This window comes from Mustela lutreola, chromosome 9 (genome assembly GCF_030435805.1).
Source record: "Mustela lutreola isolate mMusLut2 chromosome 9, mMusLut2.pri, whole genome shotgun sequence".
NCBI lineage: Eukaryota > Metazoa > Chordata > Mammalia > Carnivora > Mustelidae > Mustela > Mustela lutreola.
Genome location: NC_081298.1, coordinates 128,304,748 through 128,331,924, shown reverse-complemented (window position 1 = coordinate 128,331,924; position 27,177 = coordinate 128,304,748). Strand labels below are relative to the sequence as shown.

Here is a 27,177-nt window from a genome sequence, read left to right as displayed (position 1 = left end):
GGTCTTTCGGCTGCTATTTATTATTTTGCTTCAGAAGAAAGGCTAAAAGATGCAGAGAGGGAAAAGAAAATAAGAAAGATGGGCACGGCCTGTTCCAGCCGACTTGGCAGCACGTCTCCTCCAAATGAGGCAATCATACATTTTCCAATCGGGCTGGACAGGCCGTGGCTCATTCCTCAGCTCCCTGTCTGGAGGCAGTGCGGGCTCCCCTACCTTCTGTGGATTAATCACGCCTTCAGGGCCCTCACAGCCGGCGGCCGCGCCTGCATGTCCCTTCATGACATGAGCAAGAGGGGTCATTAGCCACCTGGGCTCCTGGCTACAGCCTGTGCACACGGGCCGGCAATGTGTGTGGCGACGACCAGCGTCCCGAGCACATCGCAGGTGTCTCTGGGTACAGAGCATCGCCGTCCTGATGTGTGCTGTGGTGTGCACGGTGGTCCCGTGCCCCAGACTGGCTGGAAAACACTGGGGACTATGGCGCACACACCTATGGATTAGTTACTCATGAATTATTCACAGGGAGGAGAACCTCCAGGGCAGGGTTGCTGATCTGGGACCCAGTAAGTGTCCGGGAGACTGACAGAGACACAGCGGAGGCACTGGGACTGAGCCTGGGGGTCCTCAGGCTATCTCTGGCTACACCCAGGCTATTCTCAGGCCCTGGATGGTCCAGGCCTTCTGTAAACCTAGGCCCGAGTCTGTCACAGCACCCTGAGGTGCTGGGAAAAGGCAATCTGATGAGGCAGGCCCTGAGGTTCCTGATACAAGCTCCCCCATGTCTCAGATATCCAGCTGAGGATGACCTTTGTCCCACCCAAGTCTGTTCTCCCCCAGGGTCTCTGGAAGGCAGAGCACCCTACAGGGTCCCACGCACCCAGCACGGGGTTCTCGGGGAGTCCGTGGCTGTGTGTTTCAGACACCAGACCACACACAGCTTCATGGTTGGCAGTCTCCTTCGTCCTCATCCTGGAAAACTGGTTCCTGTTGGCCTACCTTTTTCCACCCTGTAGCTTTCAGGCCCCATCATTGCCCAGTGACAGGGCTCTTTGGCCCGTGCAGAGGACTCACGGGAGTCATGCTGGATTCTCACGGTCCGTGGCAGTAGGGCTGCCCCACCCTACTCTCTACATAAACAACCTGAGGCAACCCTGAATTTTCGGAACAAGTGAGGGGTAGTACTGAGGTTCACACTCAGCTCTCTTGACCCCCGACTTGGCTCTCTTTCCACTCCTGGGGACCCAGGTCTGAGTCCTGGAGTGGTCACCGAGAGGTCTGGGCTTACAGAGCAGACAGGACAGTCCCAGAACTCAGACGCCAGCAGCCAGGGGGTTGTGGCCTCACCAAGCAGGGCAGGGAGTGTGGGCCCCTTTGCAGAGAGGCTCTGAATCCCAGCAACTCAGTGACCAGACTGAATGATGGCCAGAGAGGTAGCCCAATATTGGGGCCTGGTCGGGTTTCAGGATCCTACTCGATCAGGAACACAAGAAAGTCCAGCTCTGTGGGGTTCCCAGAGCCTGAACTGGGCCTTAATCCAGGTATAGGGTGAGCCCCAATTTCTGGCAGGGAAGGATGCCTAGGGTAGGCTCCTTAGCCCCAAACTATTTCTTATAGGATTCCAAAGTCCCGACGAAAAAGACATTCATTGCACATTACCCTTTCTATCATTCTAGAGGTGATCTTAAGCGTGTTTTAGAAAATGTAAAAACAAAATAAACACCACCTAAAACTTTGGATCAAATTCTTAAAACAGTTTCTTCTAAGCAGAAGATGGCTCCTTTTCAGAGGGCGTGCAAAACCGGAAAAAAGGAAGCTGTGGCTCGGAGTAGAAGCCGGGCATGGTTCAGATCTGGGCATCAGCAGCACAGAAGGCCATGTGATGGGGAGCTCAGGGATCTAGAGACGGGTAGTGAGAGGATGGTTCGGGACAGGAGCTAGAAGTACACCCAACACTCAGGGAAACGGCTCTGCTCAGGCTCCCCTCCGTGCCTTGGTGGAGGGCCCTGTGCCAGGCTCCTCCAGCTCGCCGGCAGCCTGCCGGGAGAAGGTGCTCACCTTGACAAGGGAGCACATCTGTGTGTCTTGTCTGTAATTGCTTGACCTGTCTTGTCTGAGGTGCCCTGTCCACAGGGGGCCCCCACCCGCCCCGACGGGCACGTCCTGCTGCCGTCCCCCCCACCACCACCACCCCGGGCACAGGTGTGGACACACAGGACCTTTTTGACATGCTGGCTCTGTGCCCGGCAGGAAATACTAAAGTTGCCCCCGCTGGAGCTGGCGCGCTGCCGACTCACGGTGCAGCCCATGTCTTGCATTCCGTCCGAAAGAGGAAATTAAATTGAGGAATGAAGTCTAACCCACATCTGGCAGGCAAGGCGTTGACCTTTGTCTTGAATACGCTTCATGAGGCTCAAACCAGACCGTGGGGCCTCCAGCTGCCTGAGTCCCCCCTAACCCCACTCTAGTATGGTACAGAACCTGGAAGAGATGCGCAGTGGGCGGGGCAATGGGGGGTGCAGGCTGCTGGGACCGTGGGGTTCGTGAAGCTCATTGCTCTTCAGCAGGCAGTCCCAGAGGCAGCGAGCCGACGGGCTCTGGGGCATCGGAGGCATCCTTGGCGCCAAGGAGGCCCCATTGACCTACTCCCAAGCGTGTTCTGTGGGCACATATCAAGTCTGTCCTGCTTCTCTCCGTCCACACCAGCTGGAAGGAGATGATTTCCTTGACAGCATGTGAAGTTGGGTTGTTTTGTGGGAATGTAAGTGCTGACTTAGGGTATCAGTCGGGCTGGGCGAGGCTTCAGTAACCAGTAACCTCGCAATCTCAGCGCCTTCACACGATGAAGATTTATGTCCCAGTTGTGCCAAGTCCAACGCTGGTGGGGCAAGCCTCTTGCACCTCCAAGGTTTCCCTGGCAGGTGAAGGGGGCCGAGGTTAGTAGAAAGTGCTCTTAAAGGGCCAGGTCTCGGAATGTCTCCATCTCCTCCCCACTGATTCTAGCTGCCTGAATTCCGATGTGTGATTCCCAACCTGACTGCAAGGGAGGCAGTGGGGAGGTCTTCCTGGTTGGAGAGAGGTCACGGTGTGGTGAATCTCATGGCATTGTCTCCGCCATACTTAGGATCCAACCCAGGGAAACTGCCCTGAGGCACTGATCATTAGGAAGAGCCTTGCAGGGGAATCCTGGGAAACAGGAGCCTAAGCGGTGGTGTCCAGACGACCCTGAACGTGCAGAGATTCCATTCTCCATCGGAGCCGTCCTTGGAGGCTGCAGGTGTGACCTACCAGGAAGATAGGGCATTTCCTGACCGTGGTACCTGCGTGGAATTTCCAGAGCCTGAGCTTCTCCCTTCACACAAATGTGCTGGTCTCTTCTGCAAACACTCCCCAATTAAGAAGAAATAGTTGTTTATTCATTCAGCAAATGTGTACTGAACACCCTTCACCTGTGTTATGTGCTAAGGTTACAAAGACAATAAGCAGGGACTGTTCTCAAGGTAGCAAATATACCCCAATCATTAATGCTGGGATAGTGGTGGGGGCCAGGGGCCCTCTTGCCTGATCTGGAAGAAGTGGGTCAATGCAGCCTCCTAGAAGAGTTAGTGCCTGAGCTGAGTCATAACAGACATGCAGGTCTTGGCCGTGGAAAGAGTGGGATTCCATTCCTGGCAAAGGAGCTACATGGGCTTGAACCCCAAGCTGAGAGATGGCATAATGCCTTCAGAAACTAGTAAGGTGTTGGGAATGGCCAGGCATTGCCTCTGGGGTGGGAAGAGTGAATGAGTGTTGATGCTAGAATACTCTGGTGTCTCCTGGACCACACTGAGAAGCCTGGACCTTATCCTGAAGGATAGGATTTAAAGCAGGAGAATAAAGTATGATGATCAGACTTGTGCTTTAAAAAAAAAAAAAAAAAAAAAAAATCACAAGGTTAGGGGCACCTACGTGGTGCAGTTGGTTAAGCATCTGACTCTTGGTTTCAGCTCAGGTTATGATCTCAGGGTCATGAGATCGAGCCTTGCATCAGGCTCCACGCTCAGCACGGAGTCAGCTTAAGACTCTCTCTCCGTCTCCCTCTGCCTCTCCTCCCACCCCCTCTGGTGCACGCTCTTTCTCTCTTTCTCAAATAAATCGATCTTTAAAAAATAAAAAAGTCACAAGGGCAGTTGGGTAGCGAATGGGTAAAAAGAGCAAGACTAGAGCAGAGAGACGTGGAAATAATGTATGTGGGACACAACACGTCGGGGCGGTGGATATGCAGAGGGAGGGATATGCAGACTTGAGAAGCAGCTGGGGCGACAGAGTTGAAGACCCCGCTGTTGAATATGTGGATGGAGGTGAGGACATGGGCTTGCAGAGCTGGCAGGACCTCCTGTCTGCAAGATGGAATCCCCGAGATTGAGGGGGCAAAAGAACAATGAGTTAATTCTGGGACATCCAGTGTTGGGGCACCTGGCAGGGGGGCAGCCAGTATTTCAGACGGTGGGGCAGTGGGTGTGCTGTGCAGGAGGGACAGGGAGCCAGCCATGTAGCCTTGAGCGCCATTAGGGAGACTGTCTGAGGAGAGTGTGTAGGGCGGGGAAGGAAGAGGAGGAAATCATGGAACTCCAAGGATGAGCCGACGAAGAGTTGCTTGCCAAGGAGAACCCAACGAGGAGAGAGCGTGAGAAACCACCGAGAAGAGGTTTCGAGAAAGAGAGGGAGAGAGCCACCTGCCCAAGGTGAGAGAAGACAAGGCGAGAGTGACCCATGAGTGACCTCGGTGAGACAGACTCCCAAGGAGTGGCCAGAGTGGAAGCCCCGTCAGAGCAGGCTGCGGCCTGGGCGGGACGGAGAGCGGTTTCGAGAGCTATTGAAGCAACTCTCTCCAGAGAAGTCTGTGAGGGGGTGGTCGAAGGGGGATTCTTTTTTATCTTTTATTATGTGATATTGAGTAGATGGAAAAATGATGTCGTGGCGTTGTGTAAGCTCTGAAGCATAATGATAAAATAAACAAGAAGCACCCCGTCCTCTTTAAGAGGTCACGGTCAGCTCTGCTTGGGCCTGCTCCTTGTGCCTGGCAGGGGGAGCTGTGCCGAGGGAGGGGCCAGTGGCCACGAGGGCCCTGCAACCACAAGGAGGACATAGGGAACAGGTCACAAGGGGTAGGTCCAGGCGCTGGCTCTGTGGTCTAGAAGCTGACAACTAGACCTGGTGCGCAAAGACCAGAGTGACAGAAATGTTTAAAAGAGGTAGCCTATCCACCCACTAGCCGGTAATTCCAGAGCCCCCCGACCCGGGTTCCCGCTGTGATGGAGCTGACTTTGCAGGATGGGAAAATGAGCCAGAAGCGACCCCGGGCCTCCAGGCGCTCGCTCCCCAGACAGGAAGTGATTGCAGAATAAAAAGAGTTAAAACCGAGCTGGAGCAGTGGCCCGAGGTGAGGATGTGATGTGCAGGACAGTTGCCACCCCAACCTCTTGACCGCTCTACCATTGACCAGACTCTACCATTCTCTCTCCCCTCGGCATCAGGCTTGCTGTGGCCCCTCTGGCTGAGTTGGCCCCTCCTGTATCTTTACATCCTTCATGACCAAGGTGACATTGGACCCAGGCTGGACAAGAAGCCGGCCAAGTCACCGTAATGCAGAGCAAAGCCCAGTCCTTGTGATACAGGAGGCCATCGGTGTCCTGGTGTGTCTGGGTCTCCATGACAACACGGAGGGCCTCCCGTTCAGACACTCAGGAAGGTCTCATGGGAGATGTCTGGTTCTCAGGGAGCATGGGGGTCTCGAGCCAGCGACTACATCATAGGGTTGTAAAGCACTTCTAACGCCCCGGGGCTTAACACCTTTTCAGACTGCAGTCCCGCATGGGCGACAGCCTGAAGGTCAGAGATCCTGGCCCCCTTCTCCCTTCCTATGTCTCTGACGTCAGGAAAGTCGCTTATGCTCAACCTGCAACCTGGTCCTTAAGCTGGGATGAGCCATGCCTGGCCAGCTCACGGGCGACTCGAAGGATACAGTGAGGTTTACGGAAAGGGTGTTGTCCGCTAGGAAAGAAGTCTACAGCTGCGGCTGCTCTCCCCGTCATAGGGTTGGGGGATCCCCAGGATCTTGCTTCCACGGTGAGGACGGTGGGATAGAATCCCAACCACAGTTAAAACGGGCACACGCATCTTTCAGGGCAGTGTGGCCCTGCGGACAGAAAGCATCGCTCTTCAGCTGAGACTGGGTTCAAATCTTGTCTACTACACTTTGGTCACGTGATCCCAGACAAAACATTTATCCCCCCAACCCCACCCCTGTGACACTAAGCTAATGGCCCATGCATTGCGGGCTTGCCGTGAACATGAGATCAGCTATCGTTTGAAAGCCCTTCTTTGCACACAGAGAAGGTGCTTCCTAGATGCCGACGGGCGTGGCTGCCCACCTGGCATCCTAGCAGGGCTGCCATTGGTCTAAATCGCCCTCCTCTCCGCTCTGTGCCAGCAGGTCCGGCCTCTGTTTCCCTGTGAGCAGCAGCCACGGCCCAGCAAGATGTCCCGGCATCACAGCCGCTTCGAAAGAGATTACCGGGTGGGCTGGGACCGCCGCGAGTGGAGCGCCAACGGGACGCATGGGACCACCAGCATCTGCAATGCCACGGCCGGGGCTGGGGGCGGTACAGCCAGCAGCCTCAGTGCCCGGCCCGGCCTCCTGCCGCTGCCTGTGGTGCCCTCCCGGCTGCCCACACCTGCCACAGCCCCGGCTCCCTGCACGACGGGCAGCGGCGAGGCCATCACCAGCCTCGTGGCCAGCTCTGCCTCCGCCGTCACCACCAAGGTAAGCCTGGTGGCCTCCCTGAGCAGGAGCTGGGCACGGGGGCCCTCTAACCCCGAAGGCGGGGGCCGGCTCCATGGGCTCACAGCCTGGGCCCTGGCCGCCGTGTCCTGCGGCCACCGTGTTCCCCAGGGTCTTGGCGTCCCGGGAGCTGGGCCGATCAGCCGTTGATCGTTCACATGGTTTCACGTGCTGTAAAGTGTCTGTCTGTGACTAACCTGTAAGACAAGCAGGTCTGAAGCTGCTCACTGTTTTTTGCCACATTAGTTCAGTGCGTGTAGGGATGGTGACCTCCAAGTTGGCCATAAAGATTCCCTAAATCGGCGACTTGAGACCACGCGAGTCCTCCTGCAGTGCCAAGTGACTTGGGTTTGCAAGAAGGTAGTGACCAGCAGTAAGGCATAAATGGTCCTAAATCTGCCACTTATTGACGACTCCGCTGAGAATTCTCCCAGACATTGCGTCTTCCCGGTCTCAGACAACCGCGTGAATCGGTGCGGTTGTCCCCCGCCTGACGGCTGGGGACGCTGAGACACGCCAAGTCTGTGAGAGCTGGTCTGAGGCTGCGCCTTCCCTGGGGACCCAGGCCTCGAGCCCCAGCAGTCCGCTTTGGGGCATTTGCTCCCTTCCAAAGGCAGCTCCCGTCTTGGGGGCTGAGCTCCCAACAGAGAGACTGAAATAGAAATGACACCAAGGCTCTTGCCTGGCTTCAGGCCAAGCTGGTCCCCCTTGCGCCGCTCGGAGCCCCTCAGGCAGCTGGAGCCCCTCGGGGACGGGCCCATGCTGGGGGGCAGGAAGCCCCATTTATGACCGTCCTGTTTCCTTGGCCGGGCAGGGGCTCTGCAGGCCACCCTTGCCTCCGCCAGCCGTTCCGGGCGGCCTCCGGGAGCCCCTCCGAGCCGGCGTGTGTGCAGGCGTCTGCGTGCGGCCAGTGCTGGCTTCCCTGCTCTCGGAAAAGTTGCAGGAGAAGCAGAAGGCGGGGGAGGCCCGGCGTGGCCATTGTGCGGTGGCCGTGGTGTGGGAAAGCCGCGCTCCAGGTGTGCTGCGCCTTTGTCTCCGTGATTTTCAAAACCCCCTTTCAGCCCTGCTTCCCATTAATAACGGAGCGCTGCCGGCCCAGAGCCCAGCGGAGGCCGAGACAATGGAGCTAGCGGAGGCCAGCGTGGAGCACGCGGACATCTTGCTGCAGTGCCTTATTGATTTTATTTTCCTGTTATGAAAACACCTCCCCACAGAGGTGGGGAGGGAAGGAATGTCGGACTGGGGCGGTGGGGACAGAGGGTTATTTGGGCACAACACCCACAGACTGGCCGAATGCATTCCTCCCCTGGACCCCAGCCCTCAGGACTGGCCTGATGCGGTGACCTCTGCCTGGCCGAGCCAGCCGGCCTCCCCACCAGCCACATCTGGCAGCCGCTCAGGAAGGCCAGCTGTTGGCCATCTGGACAATGGCAGCTTCTGGAACTGACCGCTGGGGGCTCCAGGTCGGCAGACAGAGAAGCTGGAGCGGGGAGCCCACTTGATGATTTTGGCCCTCTCTGGAGGGAGACCTTTTAAGGGATGCTGTGAGTCTGCATGCGGGACAGGGGTTGGACCCTCCAGGCCGGGGTGCTGGAAGGCATTTGGCGATGAGGGCCCCTCCCACAGGGCTCCCCTGCCCACACAGCCCTTGCTTTGCTCCCATGCAGCTTGATAGTCAGCAACCCTCACTGGCAGGGCCCCAAACCACAGCACATGGGGGGCCAGGAGCCCAGCCTTTGATAGAAAACAGCATCTGGGGAGGACTGCCCTGGGGGGCTGGGAGGGGAGAGGGGGCGAGAGTTCATGCCTGTGGGACAACCAGCTCCTTGGCACATGTCCTCTCTGGAGCCATCTCCAGCCCAGCTCCAGACCTGCAGGAGCTGGTCCAACCAAACAAAGGTGCCTGCTTCCACCCTGGGTTTTTCGAGGTGCTCAGGAGAACGGGATGTGCAGGGGAGAGGGAGGGCAACAGCCAGCCACAGCTTCTGTCCAGGACACTGCCATTGAATTTAGGCCATGGTGCCTCTCTGCCCTCTGGCCAAGCAGCAGCCCCCGCCAGACGCCTGTCGCCCAGCCTATTTGTCTAACCCCATGCCCGCACCACATCATTGACAGGCACACCCAAACCAATGTATCTGTGGTTGCGTCAACAGGCTGCGTCAACAGGCTGCGTCTTTACCGAGTAGCCAAGGCCTAGCTCTGGCCCTCAGGGAACACACAGGTCAGGATATGACAGGTCTTAGCCTGGCCGGTGTGACCAAATGACCCGAGAATGTTTCTCCCGTTGAGGTTATGGGCAGAGGCAGCATAGAGTTTTGGATGAAGACAGACTGTGGCACCAGCCGGGGTTTGACTTCTGCCCTATGTCTTGCTCACTAAGCAGCCCTGGACAAGTAACATGACCTCTCTGGGCCTTGCTTCTGTAAAACAGGGATGGGTAGTAGCACCTGTCTACCAGAGTTGTTGTGAACCTTGTGTGAGTTCAAACATATATACGGCGCTCAGAATAGAGCTGGGCCTGGCACGTGGCTGTCGTCACCCCCACCACTATTGTCACTGTCCCCCAGGAGAAGCCTAGGACACCTTCTCTCCCCTGTAGAGAAGAGGGATCATTTCTAACCTCACCAAGAGAAAAAGGTGAGTCTTCCTATAAGAAACAGGAGCTGGGCCCCAGGCAGGAGGAGAAAGCAAATTGTGTTTCTGAGTGGTTAGAGCTCACGTTGATCTGTGACATGGAGGCCTGACATGACCACGGTGACATCGTGGCAGCAAGAAGAGCTAGAGGGGGAGCACCCACACCCCCAACTGACCTCTAGTCAGCGTCGCCTAGTGAGCTTGATGATGGAGTGAAGGGGTTTTAAAGCCTTTTCAGCCACGGGACCCCTTCCTCCAAGGAAAGTGCAGTGTGTACACACGGCTGAGACCCCACTCTGGTGGAGGGGGGCTGAGGAAGGGGGCTTCATGGGAGCCAGGAGCAGAGCCCCGTGTTCCTGCTACCCTGGAGTGTGGCAACAGGGGCTAGAGCATACTGGCCTGGCTTCCTCGGTGAAGGGTCAGGTGCCACATAGGGGCTGGTCTCACCCAAGGACTCAGGCAAAGGTCCCCACTATGACTCTCAGGCACAAGTGTTAGTGCTGTCAGGCCTGAGCGAGCCCCTGGGCTGGGCATGGAGCAGGGTGTCACATCTCTCTGAGGGCTGGGGGTGACTGCTGACATCTTATACCATCCTACCCATGCAGAGATGGCCTGCCCCTCTCCTGCCCCGAGGCCCATGGGCCTGGTCACCCACTCACTCTCAGTACTGGGGCAGCTTCCTCCACACTGTGGGGGACAGTCCCAGGTTTCCCGGGGTAGGGAAGGCTGTCTAGGCTCCCTGCCAGGGGCTGGTGAGTGAGGTGATGACAATTTTTTCTGTCACTGCTGCCTTAGGCCTGAGTTGATTTTTATGTTTCTTCATTTTCCTGTGGCCTGAGGATTTCTTACTGGTCTTTGATGAAAGGCCAGTTGGACAAGCACAGATTCTGGGGCCACTGAGGCGGGGGAGGCTGTGACCAGATGCAACACACACTCACACGCACACACACGCACACTCACACACAAGTCCCCCGAGCCTAAGAGAGACACAGAGACCATGCCCTCCGGCCTCTCTGTTTTGCCGGTCGGGAGAGTGAGGCCAGAGGAAAGAGGGCTTGTGGAAGGCCAGCGGTGAGTGAGGAGCGGACCGCCGGGGCTGGCTCCTCTGCTCCCCGCAGGCCGCCTGGCTCAGTGCATTCTCCATGGTAACCGTTAGTGCAGCCCCGTGACGATAACTTTTCCAGCCCTTCAACCACCTACCTGACAGCAGACACGAGTCTGCAAGAAAATGGGCGGGTGTCCCTCTTGGGTGAGGTGGGGAAGTGCAGCCCCAAAGGTTCCGCCGACTCTACAGGGCAGAGCCGGTGAGCGCTCCAGGCTGTCACCTCAGTCGGAACCGGGTTTGAATCCCACCTCTGCCTCCTCACAGCTGACTATGTCTCTGGGTCTCACTGTCTCTAAAGTGGGAATAAGAATAGTATCTTCCTTGTGAGGAGGTTGTGAGGATTGGATAAATCAGGATGTGTGGGAAAGCTTAGAGCGGCACCTGCTATCCATCAAGCACTCCATAAAAGTCGATTTTAAAAGCTTCATCAGAGATCGGGTTGGACCAAGTGTCCAGACACTTGGGGTAAAACCAGCCCCCTGGAGGCTGGTGCTGGTGGGAGCCCTCCGAGGACCATCTCCTCCCCTGACTGGAGAGGCCTGAGGACTCCGAGAGCTGGGACAGCCCTGCGCCCAGCCCGGCATGGCTACTCTGGGCTGCAGACCGTCCAGCCCCCCCCCCCACCCTAAGGAGGGTGGCCCCAAGGAGCAGAAATGAGGCTCCGAGGCCAGGCCTCTTTGCGGGGTGGAGGGGAAGCCCGGCTGCCCCGCAGTTCCTGCTGCGTGAAATTTAAATTATTCTCGGCAAACCTGCCTGACAGATGAAACAGAAAAGGGACGGCTTCATAAAATGCAATTTTGTTCTTGAAAGAATGGACTTTGCAGAATCCTGGCTGATGTCTGTGAAATGTGTCGGGGGCTTTTTTCCTTGTGGTCAGGAGCGCTCATGCTGAAACATTCCCGTCGTTCCTCGGAGCTGAGCCCTTGAAAATAAATCTGGGCTGGGGAGAGAGAGACTTCGCCGGTGTCGGGGGCCCGAGGAAAACCAAAAGGGGGTATGAAATCTGTAGGCTCCGTCCTCGGAGCACCAAACAACCCAGACTTTTTTCTTTTTACTTTTATGAGCATTTGGGGCTTTCAGGGTGATATTTGTCATTAGAGAGACAGCCCTGGCCACAGTGTCTTTCCCCCATCCACTCTACGGTGTGTGGAGAGCTGCCCCTCCTGGGGGAGAGGAGCTGGGAATCGTGTGAAGGACCCCGAGGCCCCGCCCGGCGGGCCCCTCCCCCTCGCGGGGTTCCGCAAATCCGTGAATGGATAAGGGATGCGTTGCACAGTTACGGAATGAGAAGCAGACCTCCCTTTCCTCTTGCATTCACACTGAAAATCAAAGGCTGCTGAGAGGGCTCGGTTGGGAGAATCACTCAAGTCCCTTTTGTGGTGCATTTCCAGACTGTGCGTGATTTTATCCAGAAGACTGTTCCTGCTCTGTGAATGAGAATGTGTGATTTCCCTTGTGATAAATGATCAGGCACTGATGGTGCGCTGTGAGACAGCTTTTGTGCGTGTTCGTGCCGAGCTAATGGGTTTTGCCTGAACGTGGAGTTGCAGCCACGGTTTGGATTCTGTCTTCATTGACTTAAAACCCATCTGTCAGTCACGAAACGTGTACCATTGAAAAATGCCATGACTTCCAAAGCACCCGTTTCCGAACCTGCCGTGTGGGGAGGGAAGACCTGAAGGGCTTGAGCTTCAGATCTGTGACCGAGGGGGCAAAAAGAGGGGAGAAGACTCTATCTTCATCCGCACTTGTCAGGGGTGAGCCACAGGCTGGGTTCCAGAAGAAAGCTTCCAGGAGAGCCCATTGACTAGAGCTAGATGTGTAGGTAAGTTAGCTTTTGCTCCGGAAAAATCGTCCGAAAACGTAGTGGCTTACTCCTTCACAGTTCTGTTGAGCCGGCCGCCCGTTCTGGTCCAGGCTGGCTTCCTCCTCCGTCTGTGGTCAACTACTCTTCAGCTGAGGCCAGCTGATCTAGAACGGCCTCGCTCCCACATCTCTGCTTTACAGACTGCCAACCCATGGGTATCCGTTCTTCTCCGTGGGGCCTGCTGTCCCCCCTGTGGCTACCTCGGGCTTGTTCACATGTCGTTCTTGGGCTTCCCAGAGCAGCAAGCGGGCAAGGCTCAAAGGCTTCTGTAACCTCTGCTTGAGGTACATTGGCTAAAATCCTACTGGCCACAGAAGTCTCCTGGCCAGGCCACATTCAAGGAGTGGGCAAAGAGACCCTGCATCTTGACTGACGGTGTTATAACACCGCATTGCAGAAGGGCGAGCATATAGGGACGAGAGGATTTATGGTCATTTTTGCAACATACCCCCAGGCTTTCCAGCACACTTGCTTAAACCAAGGCTCACATGCCTCTGACAGAAAGGATAGGGTCCATCTGCTACCATCCTCTGCGTGGCCTCGTGTGGGAAATCAGGGGCCCACATGACACATGCACACCAGGGTTACACACCTCCCGTCTACACCAAGAGCTGCCTGGTGAGGTCTGAAAGAAGGTGCAGAGCAAGGATTGTGCTGCCAGAGAGGAGAGGCAGCAGGCCCCCAGGGAACCCTGCAGGGTGCATTTACCTTGAGAACCCACTGCTGGCCAGGACATGGCCCTCACGTGACGCTATCACTGCCCCCAGAGTCGGTGGGACTGGGACACTGCTGTTCCTAGGACATCCGCACAGATAAACGCCGACCTGTGGCTCAGAATTTTAAAAATCCACCCCAAGGAGACCACCTTCATGGATTTTGGCCGGTGAATTTCTCCCTGTGGGAATCTACATGGCGATACGTTCTGACGAGCCCGGAATCAGGAAAGGAAGCCAGTTATGTGGTAGTAGCTGAAAAATGGACAAGTGCAATGGCTCTTTCTCCCTAATAGGCTAAATTCTGTGCAATTTCCCAAAAAGCCCTTGGAAAGGCCTCTTCTTAAATTAAATTAAGTTTTCTGCAAACAGCATCATTCAATATGAACATAAATCTACTTCTTATTCACTTTTAATGGTTTTCCCTGTTTTACTTAATTACTCATGTTGCAATTAAACAATTTTTCCCTTGCAAAAGGACAGTATTTTAGCTACATTATGGGTTAAATAGTCTTTGGAGAACTAGCCTGGGATTCTCATCACCATTTATAACATAGTTTTTTATAGGGAAAGTATGTTCCAAAATCTAAACAGCCAAATTACAAATGAACTTTCAGAACCCAACCCGTTTGCTAACTGGGAACTGTCTGTGATGCTAAAAATAACTCAGAGAAATAAACATAAAAAGAAGAGCTGAATACCTCTCGGTGTAATTTGTTCACCGTCAGCATCTACAGATCTTGTTTAATTTCAGGGAAGAGAATGTCCTCCAAACCCAGTCGGACCCTGTCCCTGTTTAACTCACTTTCATGACACAGGCCGCCAAATTGGCCTGAGCCCTCTCAAAGCACCATGCCACTGTGATGGCATGAGCAGAGTCACTGTGATGCCCCCGCAGAGCTAAAGGGATGTAACCTGGCAGATTACCCGTCAGTTTCAGAAGCCATTGGCTGCCCTGCAGTGAAGGCCCTGGAGGACTCTGGGCTGCTCTGGCTACCAGCTCCGCTCGTCGTGTTCATTTGCATCACGAATTTGCCTCTGTAGGAACCGTAGGCAAGAAACCTCATTTTCCTCTGGAAAATAAAGGCCCTGCGTGCCCATCTACGTGCCCCTGGAGGCTGCTGGTACACGCCTTTCCTGTTGGTGGGGCGAGATCCCTGCTGTTCCAGCCACCTCTCTCCTGCCTCTTCTAGGAGATGGACAAACATGTTGGACCCTCTGGCACCATGAGGGGAGTTCTTAGGACTGGGGATGGAGCAGAGGGCACACCGAAAATAAAAGGCCTATGATCAGCCCCTCTCTCCCTGGACAGCCTCCCTGGCTGCTGGCTGCCACAGTCCCCACATGGGGTCCTCATTAGACCCACTTCTGAAGTCAAGGCATTTTGGTTAAGCATGCTAACCCCCTGCCCCTCACCCCCACACTCCTTGGTCCTTAGAGGCCCCAAAGTCCTCCCCATAGGCCACCGGTTGGGTTGTTCACTGAGCAAGGCTCCTTGCCCTGTCCAAACAGAGCTGGGGTGCTAGAGGGAGTCCCTCACACCTGGAGGGGTGAGGAATCAAAGCCCACGGGACTCCCCTTGGCTAAGAGGCTGGTGTTGAGGAGCTGGGGAGAGCTGGAAGGATCCCAGCCACTCCTCCTCTCAGAGTTGACTTCTTTCTTTGAAAAACATGGATTTAAATGGCTGAGAGGAGCCGGGACAAAAGGATAGACTCATGAGCCCGGCTCCATCAATGGCTATCCCAGGTTGGTCTGCTTCCAGCTGGCTATAAAATGTGGACCAAGGACTCCCACACTGAAGGCTCCTTTCCCTCATCAAAAGTATGTTCACCCACCTCTCCCGGTACACTGGCCAGCCCTGGGCCCCAGCTCTGACTTGGCTGTGATCCTCCCTGTGATTCTAGAACAATATCCTAAGGTTACCCTGAGGAAGCTCTTCTAGCAGCAGAGAAATCTTCTGAGTACAGGATAGACTTTTTCTAGGTTAAAAGAAACCCACTTCAGCCCTAAACTGGCCCTGAGGATGATTTCAGACGCTTGACATACTACTTAAAGAATTCCTTCATCAGGTTAGAAGCAGCCCTGAAGTTGGAGGGTTGGGTGTAGGGGTAGGAATAAGAAGGTGGCCAAGCCATGAGTCCGGTAGCTCTCACTGTGGGAGCACAGAAGCTGGAGAACCTCTCCAGGCCTGACAAAGCAACCTTTGAGGTCTGTCAGGGTGTTGCTGGCTGTCTATAAGAATTGCATTTCTTCCTTCCTAACAGGGTCTCAGTTCTGGTCAGGTATCCGCCACTTCTCATGCCTTGGGGAAGTTGAACCCTAGCCTCTCCCGGGATTAGGATGGTTCTAAGCCAGGTGTTGGTGATCCCAATCCTTTTAGCCATTGTTGGTTCAGGAAGGGTTATGTGACCCAAGTATAGCCGTGGAACAGGAGGGTAATACTGTCTGGGGACTTTGGGGAAAGGTTTTCTTCCTTCTGAGGAAGAGTCACAAGAGAAAGGCCATCTTTCTCCCTCTGGACTGTCATGTCTGGACATGATGGCTTGAACCATTATGCTACAAACCTGAGGATGAAGCCAGCACATGAGGAATAGAAAAGAAAAAAAACAAAACAAAACAAGAAAATTCCAGAAATATGGAACCAGAGCCCCAATGTGCATTCCTTCCTGCCCCCGGGGCTTCTTGATATGTGAGCTAACACATTTCCACACTGTATAAAAAATAAACAAAACACAACTGTGTCCGTTGTGTGGATGCTCTCTGGTGACAGTGTGGGTGCCTTAGTCCATCTCCCAGACCTCGCATGGCACATTGGTTTGCCAAAAACAGCCACAGTGACCTTTGTGAGTGGAGTCTACCTGTTACTTACTCACTTCGGCACTCGCTGCTATGTACAGGGATTCTGCTATCTCTTACTTCCCTGAATGTTGACACCAGAACATAGATTACTCCCGCCACACTCATGTGTTTTCCTGGGACCATGCTTCTGGTTGAGGAAAATCCACCAACACACTGGACGGCCAAACCATGGGTTGGTTACTTGAGAGTTCATCCATACCATTCATTTTAGCCACAACTCCCCAGATATAAGAATTCTCATGCCCCAGAGTCTTTGCACTTGCCACTCACTTTGCCCACCCAGAAAAAAGAAGTCCTATTCATCCAACAGCTGACTACCTCTGTGCTGGGGAGAAGAAAATGCTATTATTTCTCTTGTTCCCATAACACTTTCATTTACTTTCCTACGTAAGGCCTAGAGTATAAGGTCCTTTCCCGTCTATTCATGTGTATGCTTATTAGGCAGTGAACTCCATAGGAATGGGCTCCATGTGATCCCAGCATATAGAGGTTCTCAGTAAGCATGTGAGGACAGAATGAATGAATTCATGCATGTAAGTTTTACTCATTTATTTGGCCCCTATTTCTGGGGCCGAGAGGATGGACGCCTTTGACTTCACCTCCACCTACATGGTAGGTGAGCTTTCAAACAATGAGTTATGTCTGTGGTTGCCCATGATGAAAATGATGAAGACGGGACCCCTAGGGGGAGCCAGAAGGAAGACTTCACAGGCTTGCAGACGGGCCCGTGTCCTAACAATGTGGCCTGGATACCAGTATGGAGTTTCCATACCAAGGCCTTGCCCTAAGCCCTGCACCCCTTCCCGTTACTCCCAAGGTGTTTGGATTCATGGGATCACAAATACGAGTATTTATTCAGCATTAGTACTTTCCTCTCCAATATTAGTATTTTCTTGGGACTGTTTCCCATTTGCCTGCAATTCTTGGCAGCCTTTTTCATCTGCTTATTTTATTTAAGGCGCTCGCGTAGGAATTATTTTGTTCCAGACACTGTTCTAACGACTTTCCCAACATTCACTTTTAAAATCCCCATCACAGCCCTCTGAGGTACCTACTGTTACCACCATTAGAGACGAGAAAGGCTGGGGCACTTGACTGAGATCACTCAGCAGCCCGGGACTCGTCCCTGGGGAGTGTAGCTCCAGAGCTGGGCATGGAGCTCTCTGTGGGCGCTGCCCTGAACCATCCTCTCTCAATGAAATCTGGTGAAGGGGCCACTGGCTGAACATCTTGCCTTTGACATCTTTCCGTGACGCTCACAGCACCTGGTAAAGAGAGAGCTGCGGGCCACCCACCAAAGCAATTCTGTTCATCAGCAATTTGAAACAACCACAAAAGCCAGGACCGAAGCGCATGTGGGATTTCGTGGTGCAGCCCCATCCCTCCCAGAGGCCCGGCTGCACTTCTGTTCACTTGCTCTCTGGTCAGCTTGACACTCTTAACACCCAAGCCATGTGCGCAGCACAGACTCTGCTCAGATGCGGGACATGGGGGACTGTGGAGCCTTGAGGCCATGGCCTCTTTCTTGGGGTTTCTTGTTCTGGTCCATGACAGAGGCCACGACTGGTGTCCACTTTAGTGGCTGCCTTCAGAATGCTTTGGCCTGTTTCATTCCAGAAGAGTGTTCTAGGTCCTCACAACTGCCCACTGATATGGCCCGTGGGCCTGGGACAATACCTGAGCTGAAGGGGGCAGCCCAGGTGGATTCCCACCTGGGCCAGGGAGTGGGGATGCCGCAGAATCGCGGCTAGCCGCTCACGTCAGACGGGGTTGGAGCAGCCTCGACCTGACGCTGTCTTCTCTGTGAGTCAGCACTGCTCGAGGGGAACCGGGAGAAGGACGAAAGGCTACTCTCTGCTATGGGTCTTGTTACGGTAAAAATGGCAAATCGTATAGCATATGAATTTTACAATGAAAAAGTATTAAAAATAAATAAATGCCACGCCATCCAAAAAGAGGAGACATCTGTGTAAATTCGGGGAACTCTGAGGTGCCAAGTACGCCTCCCGGCACAGGTATGGCCTAAAACCCTGTGCTCTCACACGCCCGCCACGTGAGGAAGCAACTCGGGGCTGCCAGCCTGCAAGACCCTAGACGCGTCCTTGGACAAGCCACCGCCAACCGTCAGCATCACCGACGCTGATGTTTACCGAGTCCTCCTGTGAGCCAGCCGGGGCTCTGCGTGTCCTCGCCCGGGTTAACCCCCTGCATCCCACGAGTGTACGAGGCAGGTGCCCAGCACAACCTCCTGTAACGGCTCAAGGAGGTGATGCAGGGTCCGGCCCCAGCAGGGGAGGGCTGGCTACATCCGTAGGATGCTGCTGCAGCCGGTGGGCTCCTCACCACGAGAAGAAGGCAGGGAGGAGGAAGGACCGGAGCCACCGCAGCTCCCCCCGACGGAGCCCCAGTGCCCTGCCGGCCGTCCACCCAGCCCGGGAGCCTCGGCCGGCCCAGAGCAGAGCAAACGGACTGGCACTGCCAGCACCCCACACACACATCAGGAATATGCTGAGGGTGTGATTTTATTCCCCACAATATTAGGCTGAGGAGAGGATATTGGGCGAAATATATTGTACCCATAATTCATATTAATGGGAATTCAATGGTGGCAACTTGTCATCTGCTAGATTAGAAGGGAATATTTGTGAATGTTGTGTTATAAAGGCATTAAAAAGGCGTTATGAATTGGGTTCCATTGCACCACGTCGCGTTCCTTGTAAATAATTGAGGAAGAAGCCGGTGCTGGGCGTTCGGATGATCCATTTCTGAGATCGCAGCCGCTCCCTCACCAGGCTGAGGGAGCCCCACTGACCCGATATCTCCCACGGCTACCGGGAAAATCTGCACCTGGCATGTCTGAACATTCCGTAAAATGAGCATTATGCTGCCGAACAGACTCTTCCTCCCCGAAGAAGGTAGTAGCTGCCACATCCAACACAAGACTCTAGGTGTTTCTTGAAAAATCTTCCCAAGTCCAGATATTCTGCGTCCCTTGCTTCCTGTTCCTGGAAGTCTGGCTCCCCGGCCAGGGCCAGGTGGGCTCTGGGGGCATGAGCGAGAGTCAGCAGCAGCCTTACCTCCACCACTCACGCCCACCTCTGATGTCCTCGGTGGCAAAGACTGGAGCACCAGGCACCCACATTCAGACAGCTGGTCAAGCATCAGCAGCTTCAGTCCTAGTGGAATGGGCCCTGCTTGGCCAATACCCGTCTCCAGTGGGCTTCTCGGGCCTGCTCTGCCACCTGAAGGATCTGTCACCTGCTGTGAAACCATGCCTCCCCTTAGCTCAGACCCCTGGTGTCTCTGTGTGGTCCTGTGAAAGATACACAGGGCTTCCTGGCTAGGGTTCAGTTCTAACTTTTGTTATCAAAGATGAGAATTTGGCTCAGAACAGAGGATTGGCTGCCCCACCCCCTAGGAAAATCTAAAAAGAGATTAGGGGAAGAAGCTCCAAGTCTTTGCCCCATGTGCGGATCTGGGCAGAGCCGGTGTGCACTCGTCCTGCATCTCTGGTGTGGACTGTTCAAAAGCCTCTTTCCCTGACGTGTCCTGCCTGGCAATCCTAGGGACCAAAGAAGTTCCATGACCATTGCCAACTTCATGGGCAGCTGGTCTTATGCAGCTGGTTATTGGTAAATGAGTGACTCTCCCTTGTCATTAGAGGCGTTGAACTGGGATTTCAAATGTGACCTATCAGAAACCAGGGCAGGAGTGACTAGAGAGAGAAGGAGGGGCTGCAGGTCAAGGGGCAGTCAGGCCAAAGATTTGGTTGTTCTGTGGAGGGCAAAAAGAGTCATTGGTTGGCCAACCCCATTAATCAAACCGAGTTGGGATACCTGTTGCCATCAGATATAAGTACTTAACATGCATCCTTGCCTACACCGTGAAAGGACTTGGGAACCCAGACTCCAGATCTGAGCTGCCAAGTTCAATTCTGACTCTTCTACTTTCTGGCTGTGTGACCGTTAGCAAGTTACTTCCCCACTTAGAGCTTGGTTTCCTCCTCTATAGAATGGGATACTAATATCATCTATTAATTGGATTGTGGGGGAGAGTAAATGAATAATACAAAGCCTTTCCCGTCGCCTCTGGTGTCCAGTAGACCCTCTGTCCGTGTGATCTACCATTATTATTATTACATGGCCTTCATTGTGCAGTCTTCTCCTCTCTGCCTCTCTTCCTGTACAAAGTGGGTCCTTGAGACCTAAGATCCTGCTTTGGGTTTCACATCGCAAGCACCTCACACTTGCCTGCTACATGCTTAGGAAGTAAGTGTTGAATTATCAGATTGTATCGTGGGTAGAAGAAGGTGTAGTCATGGAAATCAATTGCTTTACCTTTAAAAAAAAAATAGCTGTGCACTTCTGAAAATCGTCTTCCACTTTTCTGTGGTCATACAGTGTCTTTTCCGAGAGGTTCTGCGACTGCTTCTTGTTCTTCACGTAGCATCTCAGTGAGAGTAGTCAAGAGCCTGCAAATACGTTAACTAGGTGTTTGAAATGCATGCAACTCCTCACTGATTAAAAGGATCCCAAAGTAAGGCATTTTGCAGAGCAATTACTGTGCTTCCTTGAAATGGAAAATCATCCATCCCTTGTATTTGATGATCTCAAATCCAGAGCTGGTACTTTGAACAGCCCTGGGCTCCAGGCCACATTCTGTTTGTTGGGGGTTGTCGTGATAGTTGTGTTGTTATTCTTCTTTTATTTTGTTTTGCTTTTTAAACCATTTGTGGAGGTCCAGGCACTGTGCCAAGAGCTTTACGTGTTTTGTCTCCGTTCTTACAACAGCCCCGTGTAGTAAGCCTACAATTATCCCCATTTCGCACACGAGGAAACTGAGTTTCAGAAAGCCTGGGGAATTTGCTCAGTACCCAAGGTCCTGAGTGGTAGAAGCAGGAATTGAACTCAGCCCCTTTTCAGGTCAAAGCCCATGCTTCTTGCTCTCAAGTCTTTTGCCTGGACAAAAGGAGGCAGGTGCCTCCTTTGGGAGCCGCTAATGTGAAGTGCCTGGAATTAAACTCCCAGTCCTGAGGTTCAAACCTGCTCCTCCCCTGCACACCTGGCTCTGGGCCAGGTCCACCACCATCCCAGCTGCCCAGCTGCCCAGCCACCTGAAGTCTCCCTCTGCTGCACCAGCCCCACCTTCAGACGTTTCTCGAGTGCATCCATTTCCCTCCATTTCCGCGCCTACTGCGGTAGTCCAGGAGACCGTCAAAGCTCCCCCAGGAAACAGAGACAGCCTCCACGCCCATCTCCCCAGCTCCGGTCTGCCCCTTCCTCCTACCATTCTTCACTGCAAACCTGATCTTGTCACCCCGCCTGCTTTAAAAAATATGCAGGAACACCTGGGTGGCTCAGTTGGTTAAGTATCTGACTCTTGATTTCAGCTCAGGTCTTGATTTCAGGATGGTGAGTCCAGGCCCCAAACTGAGCTCCACACTGGGCGTGGAGCCTACTTTAAAAACAAACAAACGTGCAAATACCCCAAACTTGGCCTGAAGATAAAGTGACCTAAAGCCCACCTTGCTAGCCTCTTATCTCTCACCTCTGTACCTCTGCACCCCTGGTGTCCCACGTTTCAGCCATACTTCAGCTGCAAGCCCACCCCTGAAGCGGGTGAGTCCAACTGGAGCATGGGGGCGAGCCCACAGTCCCATCCGACGCAGAACACGACCTGGAAAGAGCACAGGCCTTCAGACATGCAGGCTCTTATCATCGGTAACACGCGTAACATTCTGAGGTCTCATTTTCCTCATCTGTAAAATGGGGGCAACAACAATCCTACTTTATCAATGAGGGAAACTCCAGGTTAAAAAAAAAAAAAAAAAAAAACCTTAGCGCATCACTGGGCCAACGAGAAGTGCTCAGAAAATCCTGGGAGTGCGGGTGAAAGGAGACGCCACACGAGTTTTGTTTTATAGATCAGTTCCTAGGGGCTGATTTTTATGAAGAAATGGATGCTCATCTGAAAAAATGCAAAGTATGAGTCTTTGGACAATGACATCTCACAGGTTCCTACCATGTTCCTCTGAGGATTCAGGCCCCTCCTGTCTGGGGCACAGGCTGTAGAAACAGCTCAGCCTTGGAGTCTCTCCCAAGACACAAGTGTTCGTGAAGTGGATTGACATCTGGTGCCCTTCAGGTACCTTGCTTCCCTGCCTCAGTTTCCCCGGAAGCCATGCCCAGGATGGGCAGCCAGAGGCCTCGCTCCAAGCGAGCGCCACTGCCCCCAGGCTCCCAGCCCCGGTACCTCCCCGACTCCAGCAGTCTGCTCATCGGGGCAGGCCACAAACCAGGGAAGAAAAATCTTTTTAGACTGGAAAAATAGGTCTGCTGCTGTTTTATGGTGGTGTGGTTTATGGTTTTCAAACATTTTAATTAGTTTCATTTTTAATATAAATGCACCCTGATGTTTTGTGCAGGAAGGGCACAGTTCTTAAAATCTCAGAAATAAAGTAGGAAAATGACAGATTGGCTATTAAAGCGTCATACTCAGATCTGTTATTATTATTATTGTTATTTAACATTGCTGAGCCTCAACGCGGAGCCTGGAGGGATGGTGCAGGGCAGAGCGCAGAAAGGTCTAGAGGTACTGACGATTCAGGGCGGTGGTGTCGGGAGGCTCCCCGGGGGGGCTGGCAGACGCTTTCTCAGAGACTGCTCGGGGTGCCCGTCAGCCATCTGGTGACTGGACTGAGGGCACAGTTGGGAGATCTAGGCTCTGTGTCACAAGCCCATCCTACGCTCGCTGGTGAACTTGCTAAGATTTCCTGGCACCCCCAGCCCCCCAAGTAGAGACTTGAGCTATGGTTTTGAGATAGGCATCTTCCGAAGAAACTGAACGTTTCTTTAAAACATTTGAATCCATGAGAAAGCAGGGTTAGACAGACAGGATTTTATTTCAGGGACACTCCGTGTCATGGGTTGAATAGTGCCCCCCGTGCAAAAAATGCTAGTCCACCCATAACCCCCCAGTGGGACCTTGTTTGGAAATAGGGTCTTCGCAGATGTCTCTAAGGTAAGGTTCTCACCATGAGGTCGCCCTGCATCAGAGCGGGCCCTTGGTCCAGCGACGGGGCCCCTTTGAAGAGAAAGCAGAGGGGAAGGTTGACATGCAGAGATCAGAGTGACGCAGCCACAGGCCGGGAACGCCCGCGGCCACCAGAAGCTGGCAGAGATAAGAAAAGTCTCTTCCCTAGAGTCTTCCAAGAGAGCACGGCCTGCCGGCACCTTGATTTTGGACTCCCGGCCTCCAGAGCCGAGAGAGAATGACTTCCTGCCCCTGGTTTGCGGTAACTCGTCGCACTGTCCTAGGGAACTGCCGCGCTCCCCGAGAGTATCTCATCCTAGTTCCTCCGGCAAGAGTTCCCCGCCTGCATGGGGGCTGGTTTTCCACAAAGGATGCTCTTGATGCTCTGGGTTTCCTCCAGGAGCAGGATGGCCTTCTGACCTCTGCTGGGTTGAAATGAAATACCATTTCACCTTTTTCCTCCATGTCAAAAACTATTTCCAGGGGCTTCCTAATGACCACATGCCTGCTTCCTGCCACATAGGGACTCCAATTTGGAAAACTTTCAAAGGGCGAGTAAAGCGAGAAGCCAGGTGCTCCCCGGTCCCTCTCCCATCTGACGGCAGTGTCCCCTCCACGTGGAGGGCCACCTGGGCTGGTGTCCGCATTTGCACACGTCACTGTTTGCAGAGAAAGGTGGATTTGTGCGTTTGGGGCAAGAGTTTTGCTGCGGCTGGAATGACAAAATGGGAATGGACGCGTTCTGCTGGTTATTCCTCCAGCAGAAGACTCTGGATCAAATGCAGAGAGCAATCAAGGAAATTCTTTAAATCTAACAACCATGCCAGACAAATAACACCTCCAAGCCCTAACACCTCCCCTCCTCTCCCTGACTTTAATTCAGAGGGAAATTCTCTGTGCTGCCCTCTCTGCTCCTCTTGGACTCATTGTAAGTAAAAGGAGAGGAACGTGCTGGGGCTGTGGTCTCGGCCACGCGGCGTCCTCAAAGATGGCATGTTGACCGTGTGGTTTGCAGCAGGTCATTTTAGAAAGTTCCAAGGTGAGCACTGGGTAAAGAAGGACTTCTGCAAACCCGTACCTCCACCTAGACAAAACTAGCCAAGGGTAAGCCAAGGCTTAGGGGTCTAATTCGGAAAACGAGCGATCCCCAGGCAGGCTCCAGTCAGCCGGTCTGGGCCTGTGCTGTGTCTTTCCCCCCGCGCTGGTCCCCTGAGTCTGGGGATGAAATTAGCCCAATTGTGTACCCAGCTGTTGCTGGCAGCCCAGAGCCCGTCCTGGGGCAGGCGTCAGTGCTGCTCGGAGGGTATTTACTCTTGAATCACTGGGGAGTTGGAAACAGAGCTGTGTACCGTGCTCCTGGAGAAAGGCACACTCCTCCCAGATTTGTCCTTGGGGGATTAAAACAGCAGAAACTCTGGGAACAGGGAGTCTGCGTTTGGGGAGTTCTGCCCCAGCCCAGTGGTGTTTAGGCTGCTAACTAAATTCCTTGGAAGTGATTTAACAAGTTGGGTTTAATTTCTTTGGAGAAACATAGAAACTATTTGAACTGATCGCATCCTTCCAAGCCTGTGGCCACACCGTAACCCCAGGTTGGCAGGGCTGGAGCAAGTCCTTAGCCAGGGAGACTGGGGGATGACTGGGGGTCAGAGAAAGTCAAGGACAACACCACTTGGGCGTAGACACTTGGCCTCAAACAAGGAGAGAAACTGGGAGACTCAGACCACAGTACCTACAAGACCCCACAGTAGGAAGGGCCACGAGCATGGGCCTAGATGCACAGAGAGATGCCAAGGGGCCCTCGGGAAGGCCAGACAAACGCGTGGGTCAGTTCAGCTGGCGTAGCCTGTGGGACGTTGCTCCGAGAAACGGTGCCCTTAAAGGCCCGGTGGTTCTCACAAGCTCAGCAACATGGCAGCTGAAATCGGTATTAGAAAGGAGCTAGATTACAGGAGGTGGAATCCGTTACTGAAAGATTCTTGGAGTCTAGCAGTGATGGCTGCAGCTCCCTGCTAACCGGGAGATTTATGTGACAAGATTATCGGCGGTATTAAGCACATTTAGAAGAGAGGATTATACCTACTTCTGGGTCAGTTCCGTGCCACCAGGCCCCGGTCTGGACCGTGTGTTAACAGATGGGTGGCCGGCTGCACCAAGGGGAAGCTGGATATTTGCATCGGCGCAGGAAGCCGGGGGAGCACGGTGAGTGTGATGCTTGGTGGCTCAGTTCAGGTCCCAGGGAAGGATCTGGCTCCGGGTCGCTGCGGAATCCGGGAAGGCTCCACTTCCTCCTCCTCCTTCCCTTCCCCGCCTTCAACACCCACTGCCCCCAGCGGCCTCCCTGGATCTCTGCCAGGTGAACCCTCTGCCCCAGGGGGAGGGGACCCACGGGTACCCGGAAACAGGAGGGCGGTGTTGGGAAGCATCAAGGCGTGACAGGGGTGACAGGTGCCCAGGCCACCAGCCACCTTCCCAGAAATGAACTTCTGGGAACGGCAGACACTTCTCGAGAGGAGGAGTAGGTAGAGCCGTCATCGCTCTGCCACGGGAGAGCTTAAAACTTGACCAGGTGGAGCCCTAGAAGGTGGGCTGCTGGGAGCCATTCTCCGTGGTCCAACAGAGGGTGGCTGTGAAGTGGCCCGGAAGGCTCCCCGTGACTTGCGATGCTGAAGCCCAGCCGGGAGCCGGCACTGAGCAGAAGGGAACAGAGTGGCAAGCCTCCGGGCAGGCTTCACTGTCTCAGGACACCCCCTCCCCCTGCAGCCCCCCAGCTCAGGGCTTCGAGGGCAGCCCTTGATCTTGTGAGCAGAGAATGTGACCTCAGAAAACTTCACTTATGAAAAATGGTTGTAAAATAAACACAGAATTCACCGTTTTCTAGTGCCCTGTTGGGCGGCATTCCGTGCACTCACGGTTTGGCCACCATCCTCGCTCTGCGCTTCCAGAACATTCTCATCACCCCAAGAGGAAGCCCAGACCCATCCCACAGTCACTCAGCATGCCCTGCTCCCTGAACACGTTTCTTTTTTAAAGTAGGGGTAAGAGTCGGGCGCCTGGGTGGCTCAGTGGGTTAAGCCGCTGCCTTCGGCTCAGGTCATGATCTCAGGGTCCTGGGATCGAGTCCCGCATCGGGCTCTCTGCTCGGCAGGGAGCCTGCTTCTCTCTCTCTCTCTCTCTCTCTCTCTCTCTCTGCCTACTTGTAATCTCTCTCTGTCAAATAAATAAAATCTTTAAAAAAAAAAAAAAAAGTAGGGGTAAGAGAGCACTCTCATGGATTGTGGTCTTCGCCAACATGGTGTGGGGGGTAAAAGGCCCAGGGAGAGGGCTCCCCGCCCCTCCTCGGGAGGCCACACACCCACTGCCTGGCATACACTGCATTACCCTTGTCTGAACCTTCTCTTCCACCCATCGGCTCCGCCAGTGTCTTATTCCCCGTGACCTCAGCTCCTAGCATAGTGCGGGCACATAAAAAACTTCAGCCACATTTGTTGGGCAGAAAGACATAAAAACCAGTAATTCAGTAGCCGATAGGCTACGTCTCATTGTTTGGGGACATAACTCTTTGTCCTCCAGTTGTCATACTTTTGAACACTGCACAGAAAGCCAAACCCAGAGTAGGAAGAAAAGGCCCTTCATGTCGCTCCTTTTAATTAGGCGTCCTGTTAAATTGCAGCCATTTTGTACCAAGGTCCCCTCAGCGTGTCTGGAAGCTTGGAAGAAGCTCTCGACCAAGAAAGCCAGGAGTTTATTGTTATTCTTTCCTCCTTATTTTCTTTCAAAAGCCAATGTAGATATTTTGCTTTTTGCCTGTGCTTTTCCTTGGAATTTGGGTATCTAACAGTACCTCCTTCCACAAAGGGGGCTAGTGCGGTGGAGTGGAATCCCCGGGACCCCCCACTGCGTTCTTTTGATGGGCTAGGACTTGGAGAACCCATTATTTTGCCTCATAGTCTGAAGACATCCACCGTTCGCTCGCCTGCTTCATGGAGATCGAAGCCACCAGGAGAGCTCTGCTCTCCCCCAGCCCTGCCCCCCTCCACCACTGCCTTCCCCAGTCTCCCACTCTGCTCCCTGGCGGGACCTGGGGAGATCAAAGGGACAGATGACAGTGCTTGGTGCCCATTTGTCACTCGATTGGAGGGAACCAGTT

The 27,177-nt window shown here is 53.9% G+C and overlaps 1 protein-coding gene across 3 annotated transcripts in view; it reads left to right on the top strand.

Annotated features, from left to right (window-relative positions):
• Positions 1-27,177, top strand: part of KLHL29 (kelch like family member 29) — a 297,212-nt gene that overhangs the window by 153,037 nt on the left and 116,998 nt on the right. For 2 of the 3 annotated variants that reach the window (XM_059132525.1, XM_059132522.1), the window contains one exon: positions 6,473-6,802. In XM_059132525.1, the coding sequence (XP_058988508.1) occupies positions 6,518-6,802 (285 nt within the window). In that variant the 5' untranslated portion in view covers positions 6,473-6,517. Of the gene's footprint in view, positions 1-6,469; positions 6,803-27,177 lie in introns of all 3 variants that reach the window. The other variant, XM_059132523.1, reaches the window with a different exon arrangement.